We start from the raw sequence: 17855 nt of genomic DNA on the forward strand, positions 1-17855 counted from the left end.
TTCATCCATAAGAACAGCTTTAAATATCAAATCATGATAAATGATCGTCCGTTTCTGACTGTAAAAACACTGAAGGGTAGACAGACATTCTGAATGTGAGAAATAAACAATATAGATTATTGCCACTTCAAAGCCTTAATACCCAAGACTGTGTTTTGTAGTTCCAGCCCCGGGGTTCCCTGTTTTGGATGTTTTCTTACACACAGCCTATTTTCAGCAAGTACCAGCAAAAGGAGGAAACCCTCAGGAACGTCCGAGTGGTCCCCGGGGCCGGGATGAAGAGCGCTTGACTGAAGATTTCATGCTCAGATTGAGCTGAAAGTTAAACAGACTCAGTGAAACGGAAACAGACGGAGTCTCTGAAAGGATCTTTATTTCGTCGGATCTGCGCCGAGCATTTCCCTCCGTCTCTCAGCAGCTCTGACGCTACGACTCTCATGTATAAGTGGAAAGTTCTACAAGCCGACTGACTTGTCTTATCATGCAGTAAGACTGAGGACACGAGTGCTGACTCGCACACACACACACTCTCTCTGTCTCGCGCACACACACAGATGCAGCTGTTTACAGTAAACAGATTGTTGAGATGCTTTCACTAGGACTCCCACTAAGAATGTAGATTCTGACCAGTGGATACAAACATGCAGTCACTGGCTGTGAAGTCGCCTCCCTGTACACTCTGTTAGTACAAAAGGATCCACACAGACTCCCGTCCCTCCAGCTTAGTCCTGTTTCCATTGGCTAATAAACTCTACTGTACATTTTCTCATCTTAATTTCGTCTCGTGGGGCCAGTCGTGATATAACGAGGGCGTCTCGGGACGACCCTGAGAAAATGGGCCTAAATTTGGGTTGGAATATCAAGGAAGCCTGTTTCCGCCATTAGCAAGAAAAAAAGGCCACATAGTATATCATAATAGATAAACATACCAATAAAAAGAATAAGAATACATGACAATAAGAGATAATATCTATAACAATAAGATAATAATAAAGCTTCTGCAATTTAGTGTCTCACAATACTGAGAAAGTCATTCAAATCAGTCTTATGAGACTCTAAGACATAGTAAATCATTATTATGAGATATAAAGTCAATATCATTAACCAGGATCATATAATAGGACAGCAAGTCATAATTATGAGATACTAAGTTGTATTTTTGAGACTGTACATCATCATTTTGAGATATTAAGTCACAATTATGAGATACTAAGTCGGAATTATGAGATTGTAAGTCATCATTATGAGATATTATGTCATAACTATGAGATACTAAGTCATAATTGAGATACTAAGTCATCATGATACTAATTCATAACTATGTAGCAGAATTGTTATGAAATAGCTTGTCAGATTGTAAGTTATCAGTGAGATATTAAGTCATAATTATGAGATACTAAGTCATCATTATGATACTAATTCGTAACTATGAAGCAGGATCTCATGAAACAGCTTGTCATAATTATGACATCATACCTCAAACATCATAATTGTGAGATAGTAAGACATAATTATGGGATGCTGTGTCAGAACTATGACATACCAAGTCGTAACCATGGTAGACCTTCTCTTTATTATGGCTTACTAATAAATAAAATAATTGGCTATATTCCAGTGGCAGAAACAGGCTTCCACAGCCGCCCGTGAGGGCCGAGCTGACAGCAGGGGGCGATGCTGCACTCGTCAACATTATCCGTGAACAACGAGCCATTAGCCCTTGGATGTAGCTTAAGTTAGCTTGGCTGAAACGTTCCCCCAGAACACTCTGATTGAGCAGGCATTTAGATGTTTGTTGCATGTGCGGAGAACAAACTACATGAGATAAAAGTAAACATCCACTATTAGCAAAGAGAAATAGCTCCGTTAGGCGTGAGAGGGGGCATCTGCTTGTTTGTGAAGGACTTGTCCCCAGACGTGAAATCTCGAGATCATGTCTGGCCCCACGAGATCTTTATTTAAGCGCTAAATTCTCATAACAACCCCAATCTGATGACAAAAATCACTGCAGCTGTTACAAAGATGCTCCAATTTATCACTATTGTAACAAATGCATCACTAAGTATACAATCTGACATTCTTCAAAATGAATACTAAATAAGTCATTTGGAGTTTTGGCAATATGCATGTTAAGAGCATCTCAGAATAAATAAATAAATAACGAGGTACATAAAGAAACACATAAATAGCACATTGTGATTGGCAATGCTTTTCCTTCTTGCCCTCTTCACTCATAAACTCATAAAACAGCTGGAAAGCAACTAAACAAATACATCGGAAAAGGTTCGCATTTGCTGTATAGCCAGGCTACATTTTTTCCTTTATGCTGTTTTTACATTTGCAATGCATTCATGAGGGATAAGTAGTAGCCCCCTTTCCCACCCCTGCTGAAATATGAAACTTCATAATTAGGGGTGTAAAAATGCACTGATGTGATTATAATTGTATGTAGTACTATTCAATGACGTTTTGCACTTATTTTCTTGCTCTTTTCAGGCTATTTTTTTAAAAAAAGTTCAAAAAATTGAGATTTTGTGATTTTTTTTTCATGACTGGTTTGTTACATAAAGATCTACACCCCTAATTACAATAATAAATAAAGAAGCTAACTCCCTCTTCTGCATTCCTACTCCTCCTTGGCTGTGGTTTAAAAAGCTGGCGGGATCTGGTACCCAGGTGGGCGGGTTTCCACGGTTTCGATGAGCGGCGGGCTCTGGTACGCATTATTGACGGGGATGGTGGTCTGGCCAGTCACGTCATTTGGTGGATACGGCTGTTTGGGAGCCTGGCTGGCCACGTGCTCGGTGGTGAACAGCGTCATGTCGGTTCCCAGCAGGAACTTCTGCACGGCGCACGCCGTCAGGGCCGCCTGGTCATATTAACCACATTAGTCTGATTAATGCGTTAGCAAAACTATCCTGGAGATTCAGTAATCTAAGACAACAGGCAGATTACAGAGCATTTCGGTTAGTTATAATAACTATAGGTTAGTTATAATAGTTATAGACCTTGAATAGTTTAATGAAAAAATCTAATTTACAAAATTTTCCCCCTTTTTTTGAATGAATTCGACCAGTTAAAATAGTGTCTAAAGCTTGCTTCTTTAATTTTCTACTGGAGCTATGAAGCTAAAGCTGCAATAGACGTGCAGTTCAAACAGGTCTGAGAAACGCAGGATCGAAAGAATGACGACAGATAAAAGTCTTCAGTTTTGGTGCAGTTTGCCAGTAAGTAACGTGTTTGGCATAAACAGTAAAATCATAAACGTGAGCAAAATTATATCAGATAATTATATACTTGCAACTGCAAAGTGCTACACACGGATCTGTAGCTAAAACACATAGATAACTGATGTGGTTGGCGAAAGTGGGTTGACTTGTGTGCATCTGCAGTTAGTCAAGCAGCTAACAGAGCAGACAGCAAGCTGGCTAGCTTGCCTACCATAAACGGTAAAAACAAAGGAGACCTAAATTATATCAGATAATTCTGTACTTTTTAAAGCATTTTGTTGCATATTGATCTGTGGCAAAACAAGATCATAGTAGATAAGGAGTGTGCAGCTGCAGTTAGCCATGGAGCTAACAAGGCAGTCAGCGAGCTGGTTAATTCCTCCACCACAAACAGTAAAATCAGGAAAGTGAAGATAATAATACGGTTTTTATGATTGACTATGTTTAATACAGTCTTCTTCTTTGTAGTTATTAACAGCCAGTGGGAAGAAACTGTAAAAAGTTTGAGTTTAGACAAAGGCTAAATTAGCATTTGCGTCCAGTCCCTTTCGAAGGTCAATGCAAAGCATTAGTACTATTGGTTGAAGACTGCTTGATAAATTTGTTTAAAGTCTGCAGTACCAAACCGCTCATTGCACCAAATCCTATTGAAATTAATGTATTTTTGCTCGGAAAATTTTGCTAGCAGTCTGACTGAACCTTAATGTAGCTAGCAAGCAATGGAACATTATGTACACCATTTTATGGTATTGACCATTTTGGGGAAAATTGTTTAAATTAGATTTTATTTCTGCCAAATTATTGCTTTAGATCTTTAGAACTGAGATGTATGATGAGGGCATGTGACATGATACTTATAAACATGCATCACAGTTGCAGAGATCCAGTTTATCAGGCTCAACTCTACTAGACTAATGTAGTACGGTAGAGTGCAATGCAATTTGAGTGTATACAGAATTACTGTGTTCTGTATACAGTATAATGTTTCTCAGTTACTGTATTTTAGTGTATACTGAGCAACATTAGAAGTTAGTTAGGTGAATCTACACTAGTGACAGTGTGGGAGGCGGCTCAGACAGAAGTCTCTGTTTGTCCTCCATAAATGCGATGTTCTTAAATTTGTGCATGGCTAGCAGGCATAGATAGCCCTGAAACACAAACACCATTAGGAGGAGTCAAATATGATTGAAAATGAAATATGTGTCTAGTCATTAATGCAGAAACTTAATTAATTTTGGGGTGGAAAACTGTACTAACAGTATCCCTCTGTTCTTCTACAGATACTAGATCTTAAGGCCTTTACCCACCGAACGTGATGCAATTTTTCACATCAGAACTAAACACACTTTACACAACATGATTATTTTTTGCAATACTGCAACTATTTCAAAAAGGTCCTTTGCTCCCCAAGAAATGGGCAGACTGTGACATTAAGCAGGATGCTTTCCACTTTGGAAAAAGAAAGGGAGAGTGGAGAGATACTCCACCACATTTCAGGAGCTCAAACTTTATAAGTGCAGCTCAAATCTCAGAGTTTGAGCTGAACTTGAAGACGTAGCTCCCCACTAAATGGGCTGAATGTCCGCCAGTGCAAATAAGATCTGATTCTTTGTTTAACAGAAAAAGGATGGACAAAGAGTGACACTGGGCTACCGTGCATTTAGGAAAAGTGAAAGCAGCACTTCATTGAAAAGCTGAAATGCTGAGCTCTTCCACATTTAATTCAGATGTTTGTAGCCCGGTGTGAGCTACTTTTGGAGATTTTGGTCCATCTGACATTTATGAAAAAGTTTTATTGCTGGAATACATCCGCCATCTTGGTTGTCGCCATGCCAACAGCAGAGGCAACCGTGATTGGTCAGTGAGTTTTTGTCAGTTCGCAAAAATGAAACAGAAGGTCGAACAAGATTATGTCGTGTTTTCGCTGTACAAAAAACTGTGTTTGGTGTTCAAGACCCTGTCAGTTATACATGTGTTTGAATTGATTTACTATTGTCTGAATAAATTGCATGAAAAAAATTGAGTTGGGGGTGTAAAGGCCTTGAAAATGCTAGCTTTACTCCTACTGGGTGCTGCTTGTTTGGTGGGCTAATCAGCTCATTGGTTTATAGCAGGTTACTGTTACAAAGTCTTAAAACTAGAGGTGAAAAACTTCAAACAATATGACAGAAGTGTTGAAAAGCACTCGTATCCAAATGTTTTGATGCCCCTGACCATAACTGTTCATTTGCTGAAATGACCATAAGTATATAAGTTATGGAAAATGTTATGTTTTATGCTGTATTTTTTTCAGTATGTTAAACTCGGCAAATGAACAGAATCTGTGCCCTAAAATGAACAGAACAATGTCATATTTAAGCTTCATCCCTGTAGAGGATGCTGAGTGTGTGTGCAGTTTACCCAGGTAAGAATGGAGAAGAATGAGAATGCGATGGCTGCTCGCGCTGCATCTGTGGCCTGCTCTAAGGGCAGCTCTTTGGGCGAGGTGCGACTCCACTGATTGGCCAGGAAGCAGAATCCCACAAACCAGAGGAACGTCCAGAACCCTGAAGGGAAAAAGCAGGGAAAGGATGTGAAGGAATTCTGTGAGGAGTGGCTGAAGTTGTTGGTCTCACCACTTTCACAGGTACATTTTTGGTAACACTTTACATGAACCCTGCTACATAACACTGATATAACCACAGCATAAACATGCCATAGGAGATATCACATGTTGTCATACGATCATATCATGTTCAGTGATATAACAGTGGCATGTTCCCATTACTGGTAACGGTAATGATCCGTGCCATATTGTTTGATCTTATGACAGTTTATGCCATCTGTCATGACAATTACTGGTATTGGCACTGTTATATTACTGAACATAACCTGTCATGACATCTCATGACAGCATACATGCATGGTTATGTCAATGTTATGTAGCAGGGTTTAGGTAAAGTTAGCGGTTTCCGTATTATTTTAGTTTATGGTAACTTTAAATCCTAATATTTCGATGAGTGTGTCTACATGCACTTAATAATGCAATACGTGCAGAAAATCCGATTATGTCAGTAAAGAAACTCCAGATCGACACGAGTCAGACAGTAACCAGATTTCTGCTTTGCAACCAGCCAATAAACTCACCGAAGATGATGTGACATAACATCATGTAAAACTCAAACGTCATGACGCGGCTTTTTTTTAACATCGTACCACTACACCTAAAAAAATAACATACATAATCTAGAAGATGAAGAATATTTAGATCCTTTATTTCGTCTAGAACGTAATTGGTATGAGTGTCTTGCTGCAACGCTGCTTATTTCCGGTACCGCCGTCTGGTTTTACACATGCACAGGCTGAGAAATCCGAAAGTGGTTGGATAGTGTAGTGGGTAACACCTCTGCCTTCTATGCTGTAGACTGGGGTTCAGTCCCCCACCTGGGTAAGCACCCTACACTATACCAATAAGGGTCCTTGGGCAAGACTCCTAACACCACCTTCGCCTACTTGTGTAAAATGATCAAATTGTAAGTCACTCTGGATAAGAGCGTCAGCAAAATGCTGTAAATGTAAATGAAAGAAATCAGAGTAAGAGTTCACAGCACTGAGAAATCTGATTACTGAGCTAAAATCCAGCCTCTTTACTGGATTTATTAATCCGATGTCTAGATCGGAGTATGATGATTACATGACCATTTAAATGATCAGATAACTGCAGAAATCTGATTATGCCATGGATAGGGCTGCCCACTACTCCGGGCAAGTGTGCTCACTGCCCCCTAGTGTGTGTATTCACTAGTGTGTATGTATGTGTGTGTTTCACTGCACGGATGGTTTAAATCATCTTCTTCTTCTTCTTCTTCTTTCGGCTGCTCCCTTTAGGGGTCGCCACAGCGGATCATCTGCCTCCATCTTGCCCTATCTACTGCCTCCTCTACTTTCACACCAACCATCTACATGTCCACCTTCACTACATCCATAAACCTTCTCTGAGGTCTACCTCTTCTCCTTCTACCCGGCAGCTCCATCTCCAACATTCTTTGCCCAATATATCCACTATACCTCCTCAACACATGTCCAAACCATCTCAACCTGGCCTCTCTGGCTTTATCTCCAAACTGCTCCACCTTCACTGTCCCTCTGATCTGCTCATTTCTAATCTTGTCCAGCCTTGTCACTCCCAACGAAAATCTCAGCATCTTCATCTCCGCCACCTCCAGCTCAGCCTCCTGTCTTTTAGACAGAGCCACAGTCTCCAAACCATACATCATAGCAGGACGCACTACTGTCTTGTAGACCTTCCCTTTCACTCTTGCTGCTATCCTTCTGTCACACATGAGCCCTGACACCCGTCTCCACCCACTCCATCCTGCCTGCACCCTCTTCTTCACCTCTTTTCTACACTGTCCATTGCTCTGGATGGTTGACCCAAGATATTTGAAGTGCACGGATGGGTTAAATGCAGAGGTCTAATTTCACAGTGTGCAGACACAGTGACAAATGGCATGTAAACGCACTCAATGTTTTGAGGTCAACCTAAAATCAGTTCCATTGGTTGCGACTTCACTTTCTGAGACATCCAATTAGCAGCATAAATCCAGAAAATGCTTCGTCATTTGCGAATCACGCAAATGTAGCAATTGCAATTCCTGAAGAGAAAGGCACTTTCACACCTCCACACCACTTGCCCTCAGGGAACACCCGCTCCCATTTCAAAGGGCATTCGGATTCTCAAAAGGGTCGAGGGAAGTTCCTCGATTGAACCAGAGGGAGGGGGCGTACAAAACTCAGACAGCATCATATTCCGGTGCATTCGGCTCTTCTCCACAGACATATGACGAAGAGCAATCAGCAGAGCTAACCGCTAGCTCACTGCAACAGACAGACACTTCTAGTGAGCGTTTGATATGATCGCTTTCTTACCGCTGGTGTCGAGTTTTAAACGATTTCCATAGACCACAGTTTCTGAAAACCAATGTATTTGCTGGCTTATGCTGACAGCACAGCGGTCCACTAATTAGCTATGTGTAGTGTGAACTGCTAGAGCTTAAACTATTAGCTCTCCTGGTCGGTTCGGGCATCATTCACTTCACTTCACTTCAATGTTTCACTTGTGTGGCCAAAAATGTTCTGAATGTTAAATACATTCCATGTAACAGGTTCACTCTAATGAGTTTTACGATTACACAGGTGAAAAACTAACATCTGGCCCTTTATATTATATTAGCATCACACACGGGAAGCTTATCGGGACCAAAAGTGTTCAAATGCATTGCCTGAGGAATAAATTCGTATATTTATATTATTTTTCTCATTGTTCTATTTTTCTACAATTAATGTCGCGATTAGTGTTTAGTGTTTTCTTAGTGTCTATTTAAATTCACACCTTTTCTGTTTACCGTCTATTTAATGTCACTGCTACACCACAGGGTCTGAGAGTAATGCAGTTTCAGTTCAGTACATATTGCAGTAAAGCTGACTTGACTTGACTAAAGAAGAATTTAACCTTAACTTTGCACAGCTGTATTTCTAATGTCATGATATTTTACATATTTTTTCATGGAGACAATCTTCTTGAGCTTGGGTCAGTTTGGCTCTTGCTGCTAATTAGGAGAGAGGAGCTGGCTACCATTAGCTTAGCTAGCATGATAGCAGCTCTGGTCACCACAGAACAGGGCCTAATTAGCTCTGGCTAACTAAAGCACCAACATGATAATGATACTGTTTCAACTCTGAGGAAGAGAAGTTGAGCAACACGCTGGAGGGACAGAATGGGGAAAATATTCTGTGGTATTTTGATCTTTAACTTAACCTTAGCTTAGCATGCGGTTCTGACTAGGTGCTGCTCTGCTGACGACTGTAGACGCTAAAAACAAACATCTGCCAGAGCAGAAGTGGAATTACTGGTGTTGGAGTGACAAAATCAAAGCTGTCCTGTGGCTTTTGTGACTGAAGCGTTTTGGAGAACAAGAGCTTAGCATATCAAACGTTCCACACACCTCAGCACTCGCTGGGTTCCAGCTAACTGAAGCTAAAATGCCACTGTCTAGAGGTTCTCCGAGAGCGCAGAGTTAAGTGGCTGGCATTAGAGTGAAAGCTGAACGTATTCTGTGGTGAGAAGCTCTTAGCCATGGCTAAGCTGCTGTCATGCTCGGTTTTTCTGAGGTTTTTCTTGGCTCTGATTTTCCCGTCTGTCTGTCAGAGCCACAAATGTGCTCATTCACATTCAGTTCAGACGTAGAATAAAAATCTCACTGCAATAATATTAAAACACCGTCTTCACTTTTAAATGACGTCCGTTTTTAAATAGTGTGGAGCCCTGCTGGCGATAAATACAAATAAATAAACAAGACAATTAAGTTGTGGCCATGACTTAGCAGGGTGGGAAGGAGATAATTAAGTCGCAGCCATGACTTGTAAAGGCATGGGAACAACATAAGTCGTGGCCATGACTTAGTAAGGTGTGGGAATGGGATAATTAAGTCGTGGCCATGACTTAGTAATGCGTGGGAATAACATAATTAAGTCGGGCCATGACTTAGTATTGTGTGGGAATGACATCATTAAGTCGTGACCATGACTTAGTAATGCGTGCGAAAGACATCATTAAGTCGGGCCATGACTTAGTAATGTGTGGGAATGACATCATTAAGTCGGGGCCATGACTTAGTAAGGTGTAGAAATGAGATATGGTATGGGAATGAGATGATTAAGTTGTAGCCGTGACTTAGTAAGACATGGGAACAAGATAATTAAGTCATGGCCATGACTTAGTAAGGTGTGCGAACAAGATTATAAGTCATGACCATAACTTAGTAAGGCGTGGGAACGAGATAATTAAGTCCCGTCCGTGACTTGGTAAGGCATTGGTACAATTATCTCATTCCCACGCTTTACTAAGTCGTGGCCACTCATTATTTTTATTTCGACAGGATGTCACCAGCAGGGCTTCGTAAAATAGACTTGTGTACCTGATTACGGCCCAACCTTACCCTTCCCTTCTTCAACAAGTGGGCACCTGTATTACGTGTGTACGACGCAGATAAAAAGTCTAGAAGGGCAGAGTGGACATTATTGAAAAAAAGAGATGTATTAGGTTGAATCTGTGAGTGAAAGTGTACACGGTCTACCTGAAAAGCCAATCTCCAACAGCACGGCCCTCTTTCGGTCCTTCACGCTGCTGATCTGAGGGAAGTAGAGGTCCAGAGCCATGAAGAAGAGGCAGGCTAGAAACGCAGTCACCCCTATAGTGATGGCGTAGTTACAGGCGTCTGCGTTTTTATTATAGACGCAGTGGAGCCGCTCGCTGCCCATATTCACATAGCCCTCATTTATTATAGCGCCGAACACCACCATCGAGAATATCTGGGGGGAGAGGGGGAGAGGGAGAGAGAGAGAGAGAGAGAGAGCAAAGGTAGCACGTTAACTTTTAGCTTTTAGCTCTGTTTAAATAATAATATGATTCATTTATTTAAAAGGCCTCAACGCAAGAATCTGAAACAGCACAGGGCTGTCTATCTCTTTGTTTAGCTCTCCCTTTCTGCTCTTCCTCTTTTTCTCATTTATAAGGATACAGAATGGCAGAAAAGTAATCCTGCTTTTCCTCTCTCACGCGCTCTTTGAGTTGAGCTCCAACTCGACACATACGTGTGGAGTCATTTACACCATGGACTCAGAATGTGGTTCATTTGCACCAATGCAAGAGATGATACGTCACTCGCGCTCGCAAACACACACACGTGGATGGCAGCACGCATAACTGCACCTACATAAGCCTGGCATAAATCTAGACAAAAACTATGTGGATGTCTATATGAGCTTTCCCATTCAAAACCACAAGCGTTGACTCTTCTGGAAGGCTTCCTAACGGAAATTTGTGCCCATTCAGTCAAAAGAGCATTTGTGAGGTCACTGATGTTGGAAGCATGTAATTGTCCAAAATGTCTTGATCTTCTGCTTTAACATCTCACTTCACTTGAACTAAAGGGCCTAAACTCAGCCTAAAAGGGGCCTAGACTCAACCTTCAAACAGCCTAGTCCATTATGCCTCCTCCACCAAACTTTACTGTTAGCTCTATGTATATTAGGTACTGTTTTTTTTTACCTTTTTTGTTCATCAGACTGCCAGATAGTGATGTGTGATTCAGCACGCCAAAGAACACATTTCCACTGCTTGAGAGTGCAGTGGCGACATTCTTTACACCCATTTCTTGAACCTCCAAACACGCAGTTCTTGTTCTGATGTTGCTTCTAGCAGACCTGCTTCATGAGTTTGCATGGTCAACCACTTCAAGGCTGAGCTGTTGTTGCTAGACACTTCCATTCCACTATAATAGCACTTACAGTTGTCTGGGGCAGACCTAGCAGGGCAGAAATTTCACAACCTGCCTTGTGGTGAAGGTGGCATCCTATGACAGTGGCACATTAAAAGGCGCCAAGCTCATCAGTACAATGCATTCTACAACCAAAGTCTGTCTGTGGAGACTGCATGGCTACGTCCTTGATTTTGTACACCTGTTAGCAGTGAATGTGGCTAAAAGGTGTCTCCGCATATTTTTGGCCATATAGTAAATAAAGGCTTATTCTAACAAACTGTTGCCGTAACACTTACTGAGGTGGAACATATCTTCAAAATAAGCCTTTATAAATGCTTACAGAGGTTCATGACAGTGGCTTATGTAGGTACGGGTAAATCAGTATACACAGTGAGGTGAATAGCAAGCAGAAAGCAAGGAGTGGTGTGTGTGGCTGAATAAGAGACAGTGGAAGAGGCGATGGAGAGGCCTGTGCTATTTTAGGCAGCGACACTCCGTAAGCTGACGCATGCGCATACATCACGCCCCATCACCATGGCAACAGTCCCAGCCGCAGTGGCTATTGGTGGAAGGCGTGTACCGCGCTGAAAGGCAGAACACGCTGACAGCGCACTCAGAGGACGCACCAGAGAGTTCTGTGGGTCAGATGGGAGTCTTTTTTTCTCAAAGACACTAAAACGACATCTCATTCACTACACACTGTGTGGCCAGTTTATTAGAAACACCAGCCTTGTATCTACACTCAGCGTCCATTTCATCAGAAACACCTACCAAATCAGAGACCACCTTTCATTCATTCAGTGTCCAGTCGAAATAGCCTTAATGTACAAGTTACTCATCTTTCGGGAGGGATTTCAGAGGAGAAAATGAAATGGAAATAACAGTAGTTTCCAAAACTGCAGCTTAAAAAAATGATTAAAACTTGCAGAGAAAATGAGAGTCCTAGCAACCACCCGGAAGACCTGCTAGACACCAACACTGCCCCCATCAGACAAACAGCACTTAATGCTTTCATCTTGGAGAGGAAGAGTGGTCTGATTTTTGGTTTAGATATAAACTATCTGTTTAGAATTACAGACTGTGGTCCACCTGCTGCTGCACCCTCTACCTTTTCCGTTAATGGAAAGAGACCACCACTGTGTACACTCACTGACCGCTGTATTAGAAGCCCCTCTCCTGTAGCTCCACTTTGCTGGTGTATGGCTTGTGTTAGTCATTCTCCTGCACCACATCTGTGGTCAGTTCCTGGACACAGAGCAGCCCTTATCTGGGTAGGTGTGGGTGGTGGTCCATTCTCAATCGCACTGACACTGAGGAGCTGTGTAAAAACTCCAAGTAGCCACCAGCGCCACACTCACTACCATGTCACTGCAGTGCTGACGACCCATCCAAATAATAACTGGACATCATCCTGTGGTCCATTAGAGGACCATTTCTGCTCCCTATAATAGTGTTCTAGATAGTTCCCAATGGGCAATACAGGGATTAGGGGACCATTTCTCTTTCCTATAATAGTGTTCTAGATAGTGCTCCATCGGGGAATACAGAACGCTCGACTCTACAGAGCCGTGTCCCACCAGGACTGGAGTCTGACACCTGTGTGCTAGATGACCAACACAAACTTGTGTACCAACAAATGAGCTAGAGTCTCTAACTGTACACCAGCAAGGTGGAGCTAGAATAGGGGGGTTTCTGATAAAGTGGCCACTGCATGTATATGATCTATCAGCAGCTGCTTCTGTCTGTGGTGCTTCAATGCCAAAATATTAACTTCATTAGGACTCAGAAGAGAAGAGAACAAGCACATTCTTCATTTCGCCTCATTTTTACTATCACATATCTAGTCCTGTTCCAGCAGAAATAAATATTAACGGGAACGTTAAGACGACTTTGATGACTAAGGTCTTTGTATTTTATGAGATTTCCCCTGGGGGCCTTCCTGTAATCGATGCAGAGAAACCCGTTTACATGGAACCTCAGTGGTTCTTGTACCTGCTCTTAGGTAAACTGTTGTGCAGCCCATAATGAAAGGCCAATTTGACATAAGTCAGAATTATGAGAAACAAAGTCAGAATCATGTGATACAAGGTCAGAATTATGAAACCTTAAGTCAGAATTATGAGAACTTACGTCAGAATTATGAGATAGTCAGAATCATAAGGTAAGTCAGAATTATGAGATAATAGGTCAGCATTATGAGAATTTAAATCAAAATTATAGGATACTAAATCAGAATTATGAGAACTAAAGTCAGAATCATGGGGTAAGTCAGAATTATGAGATACTGAGTCAGAATTATGAGATACTAGGTCAGAATTATGAGACCTTAAGTCTGAATTATGAGATCTTAAGTCAGAATTATGAGATAGTCAGAATCATAAGGTAAGTCAGAATTATGAGATAATAGGTCAGATTTATGAAACCTAAAGTCAGAATTATAAGATACTAGGTCAAAATTATGAGAACTTAAATCAAAATTATAGGATACTAAGTCAGAATTATAAGATACTAAGTCAGAATTACAAGACACTAGGTCAGAGTTATGAGACACTAGGTCAGAATGATGAGTTACTAGGTCAGAATGACGAGATACTTAGTCAGAATTATGAGACACAAGGTCAAATTCATGAGAACTAAAATCAGAATTATGAGCTTTCCAACTAGTACTAGACATGAAGTCATTATTCTGACTTCTTTTTTGGTAAATCTGAGCTTCCGGACAGGAAGAGCAGTATATACGGAATCACGTGATGCCTGTAAGTGGAGCGGAAACCAAACCTACTCATGTGCCAGGCAGACTACACAGCGCTACCAATCACAGCCTGACCCAGCGGACGTCCTATAAAGCACTGTGGCAATTACAGGCCGACTCAGTCCCTCTATCTCCGTGATATTAAGGAACTCTGTGTCAAGTTTAATGGCTGCAAAATAAGGATGTTACTCCGCACGACCCAAAGTACTGTACAGCTGCACAGACTGATATCTTTGTTTTGTAACGGTCAAAGAAAAAGCAACAAGAATATCGTAAAGCAAGAAAACTCCGTGAGTTCATTAATGACCAGCTGCCCAGACAGCAAACGAGTGATGGTCTAGATGTGGCCCACACGTCCTACTTTCACCCAGCCCCTCTACTGTCGTGGATTACAGTGATGACATTGTCTGAATCAGGACGTTAGCTTACTATTACACAAGATATACATCCAATTTTAAGCCAGTCATGAATGAATTTAAGCCAAATTTGAATTCAACTGCAAACTATTGTGTCTAGTTAGACTGAGGCAGATTGTCTTGGATTATCAATTTTTTTACATAGGCCAACGTAAAGCCATGTCCCTGCCAGCAAAGGCCCAGATCTGATTTATATGGAAGACCGTTTCAACCACTGAATCCAAAAAGACCCCAACTTTCTCATAATTATGAGCTAGTAATTCATAATTATGACTTACCTGCTCTCAATTGAAAATGATCATAGAACACGTTGTCATATAGATTTGTCATATTGTCATATAGAACACTTCATGCCTAAATGGTTCTTTGCATGGTGAAAGACTGATGGGGAACGTGTTCTGTATGGTTCTATGTAGAACCTTAATGATGATGGTTCTGTATCGATCCAAAAAAAGAGTTCTACTATTGTTACGACATCAAACTTGTACCAATATCAGAGCCTTTGGAACCATGTACATCATGCTCCATCCATCTGATGGCCCATTTCACCATGCAAAGAACCACTTGAGCATGACAATGGTTCTAGATAGAACTTCTAAACAGAATCACTTACTAAGAAACCCTTGAAGAGCCAACTTTAACATGGCCTTTCTACCCAAGTGGTGGAAACGGGATCCAAGAGAGGAGGTTATACTGTGGGCCGCGTCTGGCCCGTGTGCAGTTATCTAGAGCCCACAGTGAACAGGGCAGTGTGAACCCAGCGCTGAGGAGCGGCTCCACTGTCTGTCTCTGGACCATTCAGCCCCGCTGAATGACGTAATGACGTGTTCACATCCGCGTTATTACCGTCAGCGCAGCGGCTAATCGAGGACAACAGAGCCGCGCTGCGCGGGACCACGTGGTGCCTGCGTCATTTCCACGGCAACATGTGACGTCAGCGCCTGGAGATCAGCGCTCAAAGCCCCATTCACAACAACGAGGGTTATTTTAGACAGACAGAAGCGTATATATATATATAGATATAGGTATATAGACAGATATATAGACAGATATATATACATCTTATACAGACACGCATAAAAACCTCTTTAAGCCAAAACTAAAAATATAAATATTTTATTTAATTACTTTTTTAATGTTATAAATTACATACAAAGCATATTTGTATAATTTTGAATTAGTGCCAAAAACTGGAAATGCAGCAAAATCTCAGTAGCCAACCAGCCAGAGGAAAACAGAGTAAATAAATAAATAAATAAATAAATAAATACGTTATGGAATATGTGCACTCACGTCACCTCACCCAGAAAACAAAATCCTATTTATTATAATAATAATAATAATAATAATAATAATAATAGATAGATAACCTGTTTATTCTATGCGAAATAATCACAAATACGTCACTCAGAAAATAAATAAATAAATAAACATATAAATATAAATAAACCAAAATCTCAGCTAGGAAGACAAATCTCAGTCAGTCAGTCAGTCGGTCGGTCGGTCGGTCGGTCGGTCGGTCGGTCGTCCAGCGTTTCCTCACCAGCCGTAACAGACAGCGCCAAAGAGCGCGCGAGCACGCGGGGCTGCGGCTCCTCTTACCCAGGCGAGCGCGCGGAGGACGGTCTGCGGTCTCCGGGCGAAGCTGATCGGGTCGAAGGCGGCTCCGGCTCGGCCCGCGCCGAACGAGCCCGCTCCGTTCATCATCTCCACTCCTCACTGTGACGAGAGCGCGCACAGCAGCCGAGCCGAGCGCGGGCACGAGCGGAGCGGAGCGGCGCGCCGCCAGCTGTCATGACGCGGTAGTGCGCATGCGCGCGAAAGCCTGTCGAGCAGCGATGGGCATTAAGGCCCTGATCAGTGAGTCAGATTAAGTGGTTCAGCTCACCAAGAAGAGCCGACTCCCTCAAATGATTCGTCACTCAGCACCACTTAGGTTTTTTGTTCCCAGAATTAGTCACGTCAGCGCTGTTACCGCCATTTGAATAACTGTAACTGTAAACTGTAAACTGTATTGTACCTTCTAATTAATGAAAGGATGAACGAAAATTGCGTGATTGCGTTTGTTTTAAAAAAAACGGTTAAGTAGTTTTTTTGGATTCATAATGAATAATTCTGATGAGAAACGCATCAGCCAGCCAGTGGAGGTCTATCGTTTGTTTTTTGTCTTATTAGCAAAAACAAAAAACAAAAAACACAAACAAAAAACAACAAAAAAAGAAAGAAAGAATCATCTACTGCGAGTCGGCTCCTAACGTTAATTTTAAAGAGCCGGTTCAAAGAGTCGACCCGTCCGCGAATGAGTCATTGATTCAGTGCTTCAGAGAGATGCTCTGCTGAGGAGTTCAGCCTGTGAGGAAAAAAAGGTAGTTAGGGGTTAGAAACGTCTTTAAGACGTTTAAATGGGTTCTTTCGATAATACGTCTCACAGTTTTCACTTTCCAAAGTCAAACTAAATCTTAAGAAACACAGAAAACAACCAAAGCGCCGAATAATCGCGGACTCCCTCAGAATGACCGTTGGTGTAGCTGTTTAGCTTCTGTGCTAGTTAACGTTTACTTGACGCCACACAAACTAACCGCTGACGTAAAACGGCGAAATATTCGGTGTTTGCGGTGAATTTAGCCTCACAGGCTTGACATGTCGCAGTGTAAAAACTGGCTTAGACCCGAGTTTCAAAACATTTATCTTCAGTCTCTCTGTCGTTTGGGAAACGATAGCATTTCATTCCTTAGCCCATTCACTGGCGGCGTTCCAATATGCGCACTTGTGTCCTAAGTAGAACGCCTAACCAGTGTGTAGAATCCTGGCTGCTTTGATGGAGGCAGTGTCCTAGTTAGAACAGAAGCACGCATATTGGAACTCAGCCCAGGCTTAAACCCCTGCTATAGCTGTGTGGCTTGACCAGTGGGCGGCAGTGTAGCGTTATGTTTCAATACCCGAATGGCTTGACGTAGAAAGCTGCTGTGCCTTTGTACCAGCTGGGGCTAAATTGCTTGTGTTTGTAACCATAAATTTACCCATTTTTGGCACCAAATGGCCAAAATAACCCGAGTAAAATACCTAAATCTGGATTTTTAACTTACATTAACATGTAGCTTTTGTTTGAAAAAGTAAAAGAGGTTCCTAAGGATAGGTATCCCTGGTGAAACATCACGTT

At 41.8% G+C, this 17855-nt stretch overlaps 1 protein-coding gene across 1 annotated transcript; it reads right to left on the reverse strand.

The window, feature by feature from the left end:
- Window positions 1–353: 353 nt before the first annotated feature.
- On the reverse strand, window positions 354–16491 carry syngr3b (synaptogyrin 3b). The gene is made up of 4 exons (XM_017721013.2): window positions 16298–16491; window positions 10343–10577; window positions 5628–5773; window positions 354–2866 (listed from the first exon to the last, which is right to left on the reverse strand). The coding sequence occupies exons 1-4, from the start codon at window positions 16400–16402 to the stop codon at window positions 2645–2647; spliced, it is 708 nt and encodes a 235-aa protein (XP_017576502.1). The 5' UTR covers window positions 16403–16491; the 3' UTR covers window positions 354–2644.
- Window positions 16492–17855: the final 1364 nt, after the last annotated feature.

This window comes from Pygocentrus nattereri, chromosome 12 (genome assembly GCF_015220715.1).
Source record: "Pygocentrus nattereri isolate fPygNat1 chromosome 12, fPygNat1.pri, whole genome shotgun sequence".
Classification (NCBI taxonomy): Eukaryota; Metazoa; Chordata; class Actinopteri; order Characiformes; family Serrasalmidae; genus Pygocentrus; species Pygocentrus nattereri.

Excerpts from the sequence above, each read along its gene's own strand:
- syngr3b (XM_017721013.2), bottom strand. The coding sequence starts at position 16,402 with ATGATGAACGGAGCGGGCTCGTTCGGCGCGGGCCGAGCCGGAGCCGCC. Across the intron at positions 10,578-16,297 it reads TCCTCCGCGCGCTCGCCTGG|ATATTCTCGATGGTGGTGTT; the intron begins GTAAGAGGAGCC and ends CTCTCCCCCCAG. Across the intron at positions 5,774-10,342 it reads GTTGGAGATTGGCTTTTCAG|GGTTCTGGACGTTCCTCTGG; the intron begins GTAGACCGTGTA and ends TTTTCCCTTCAG.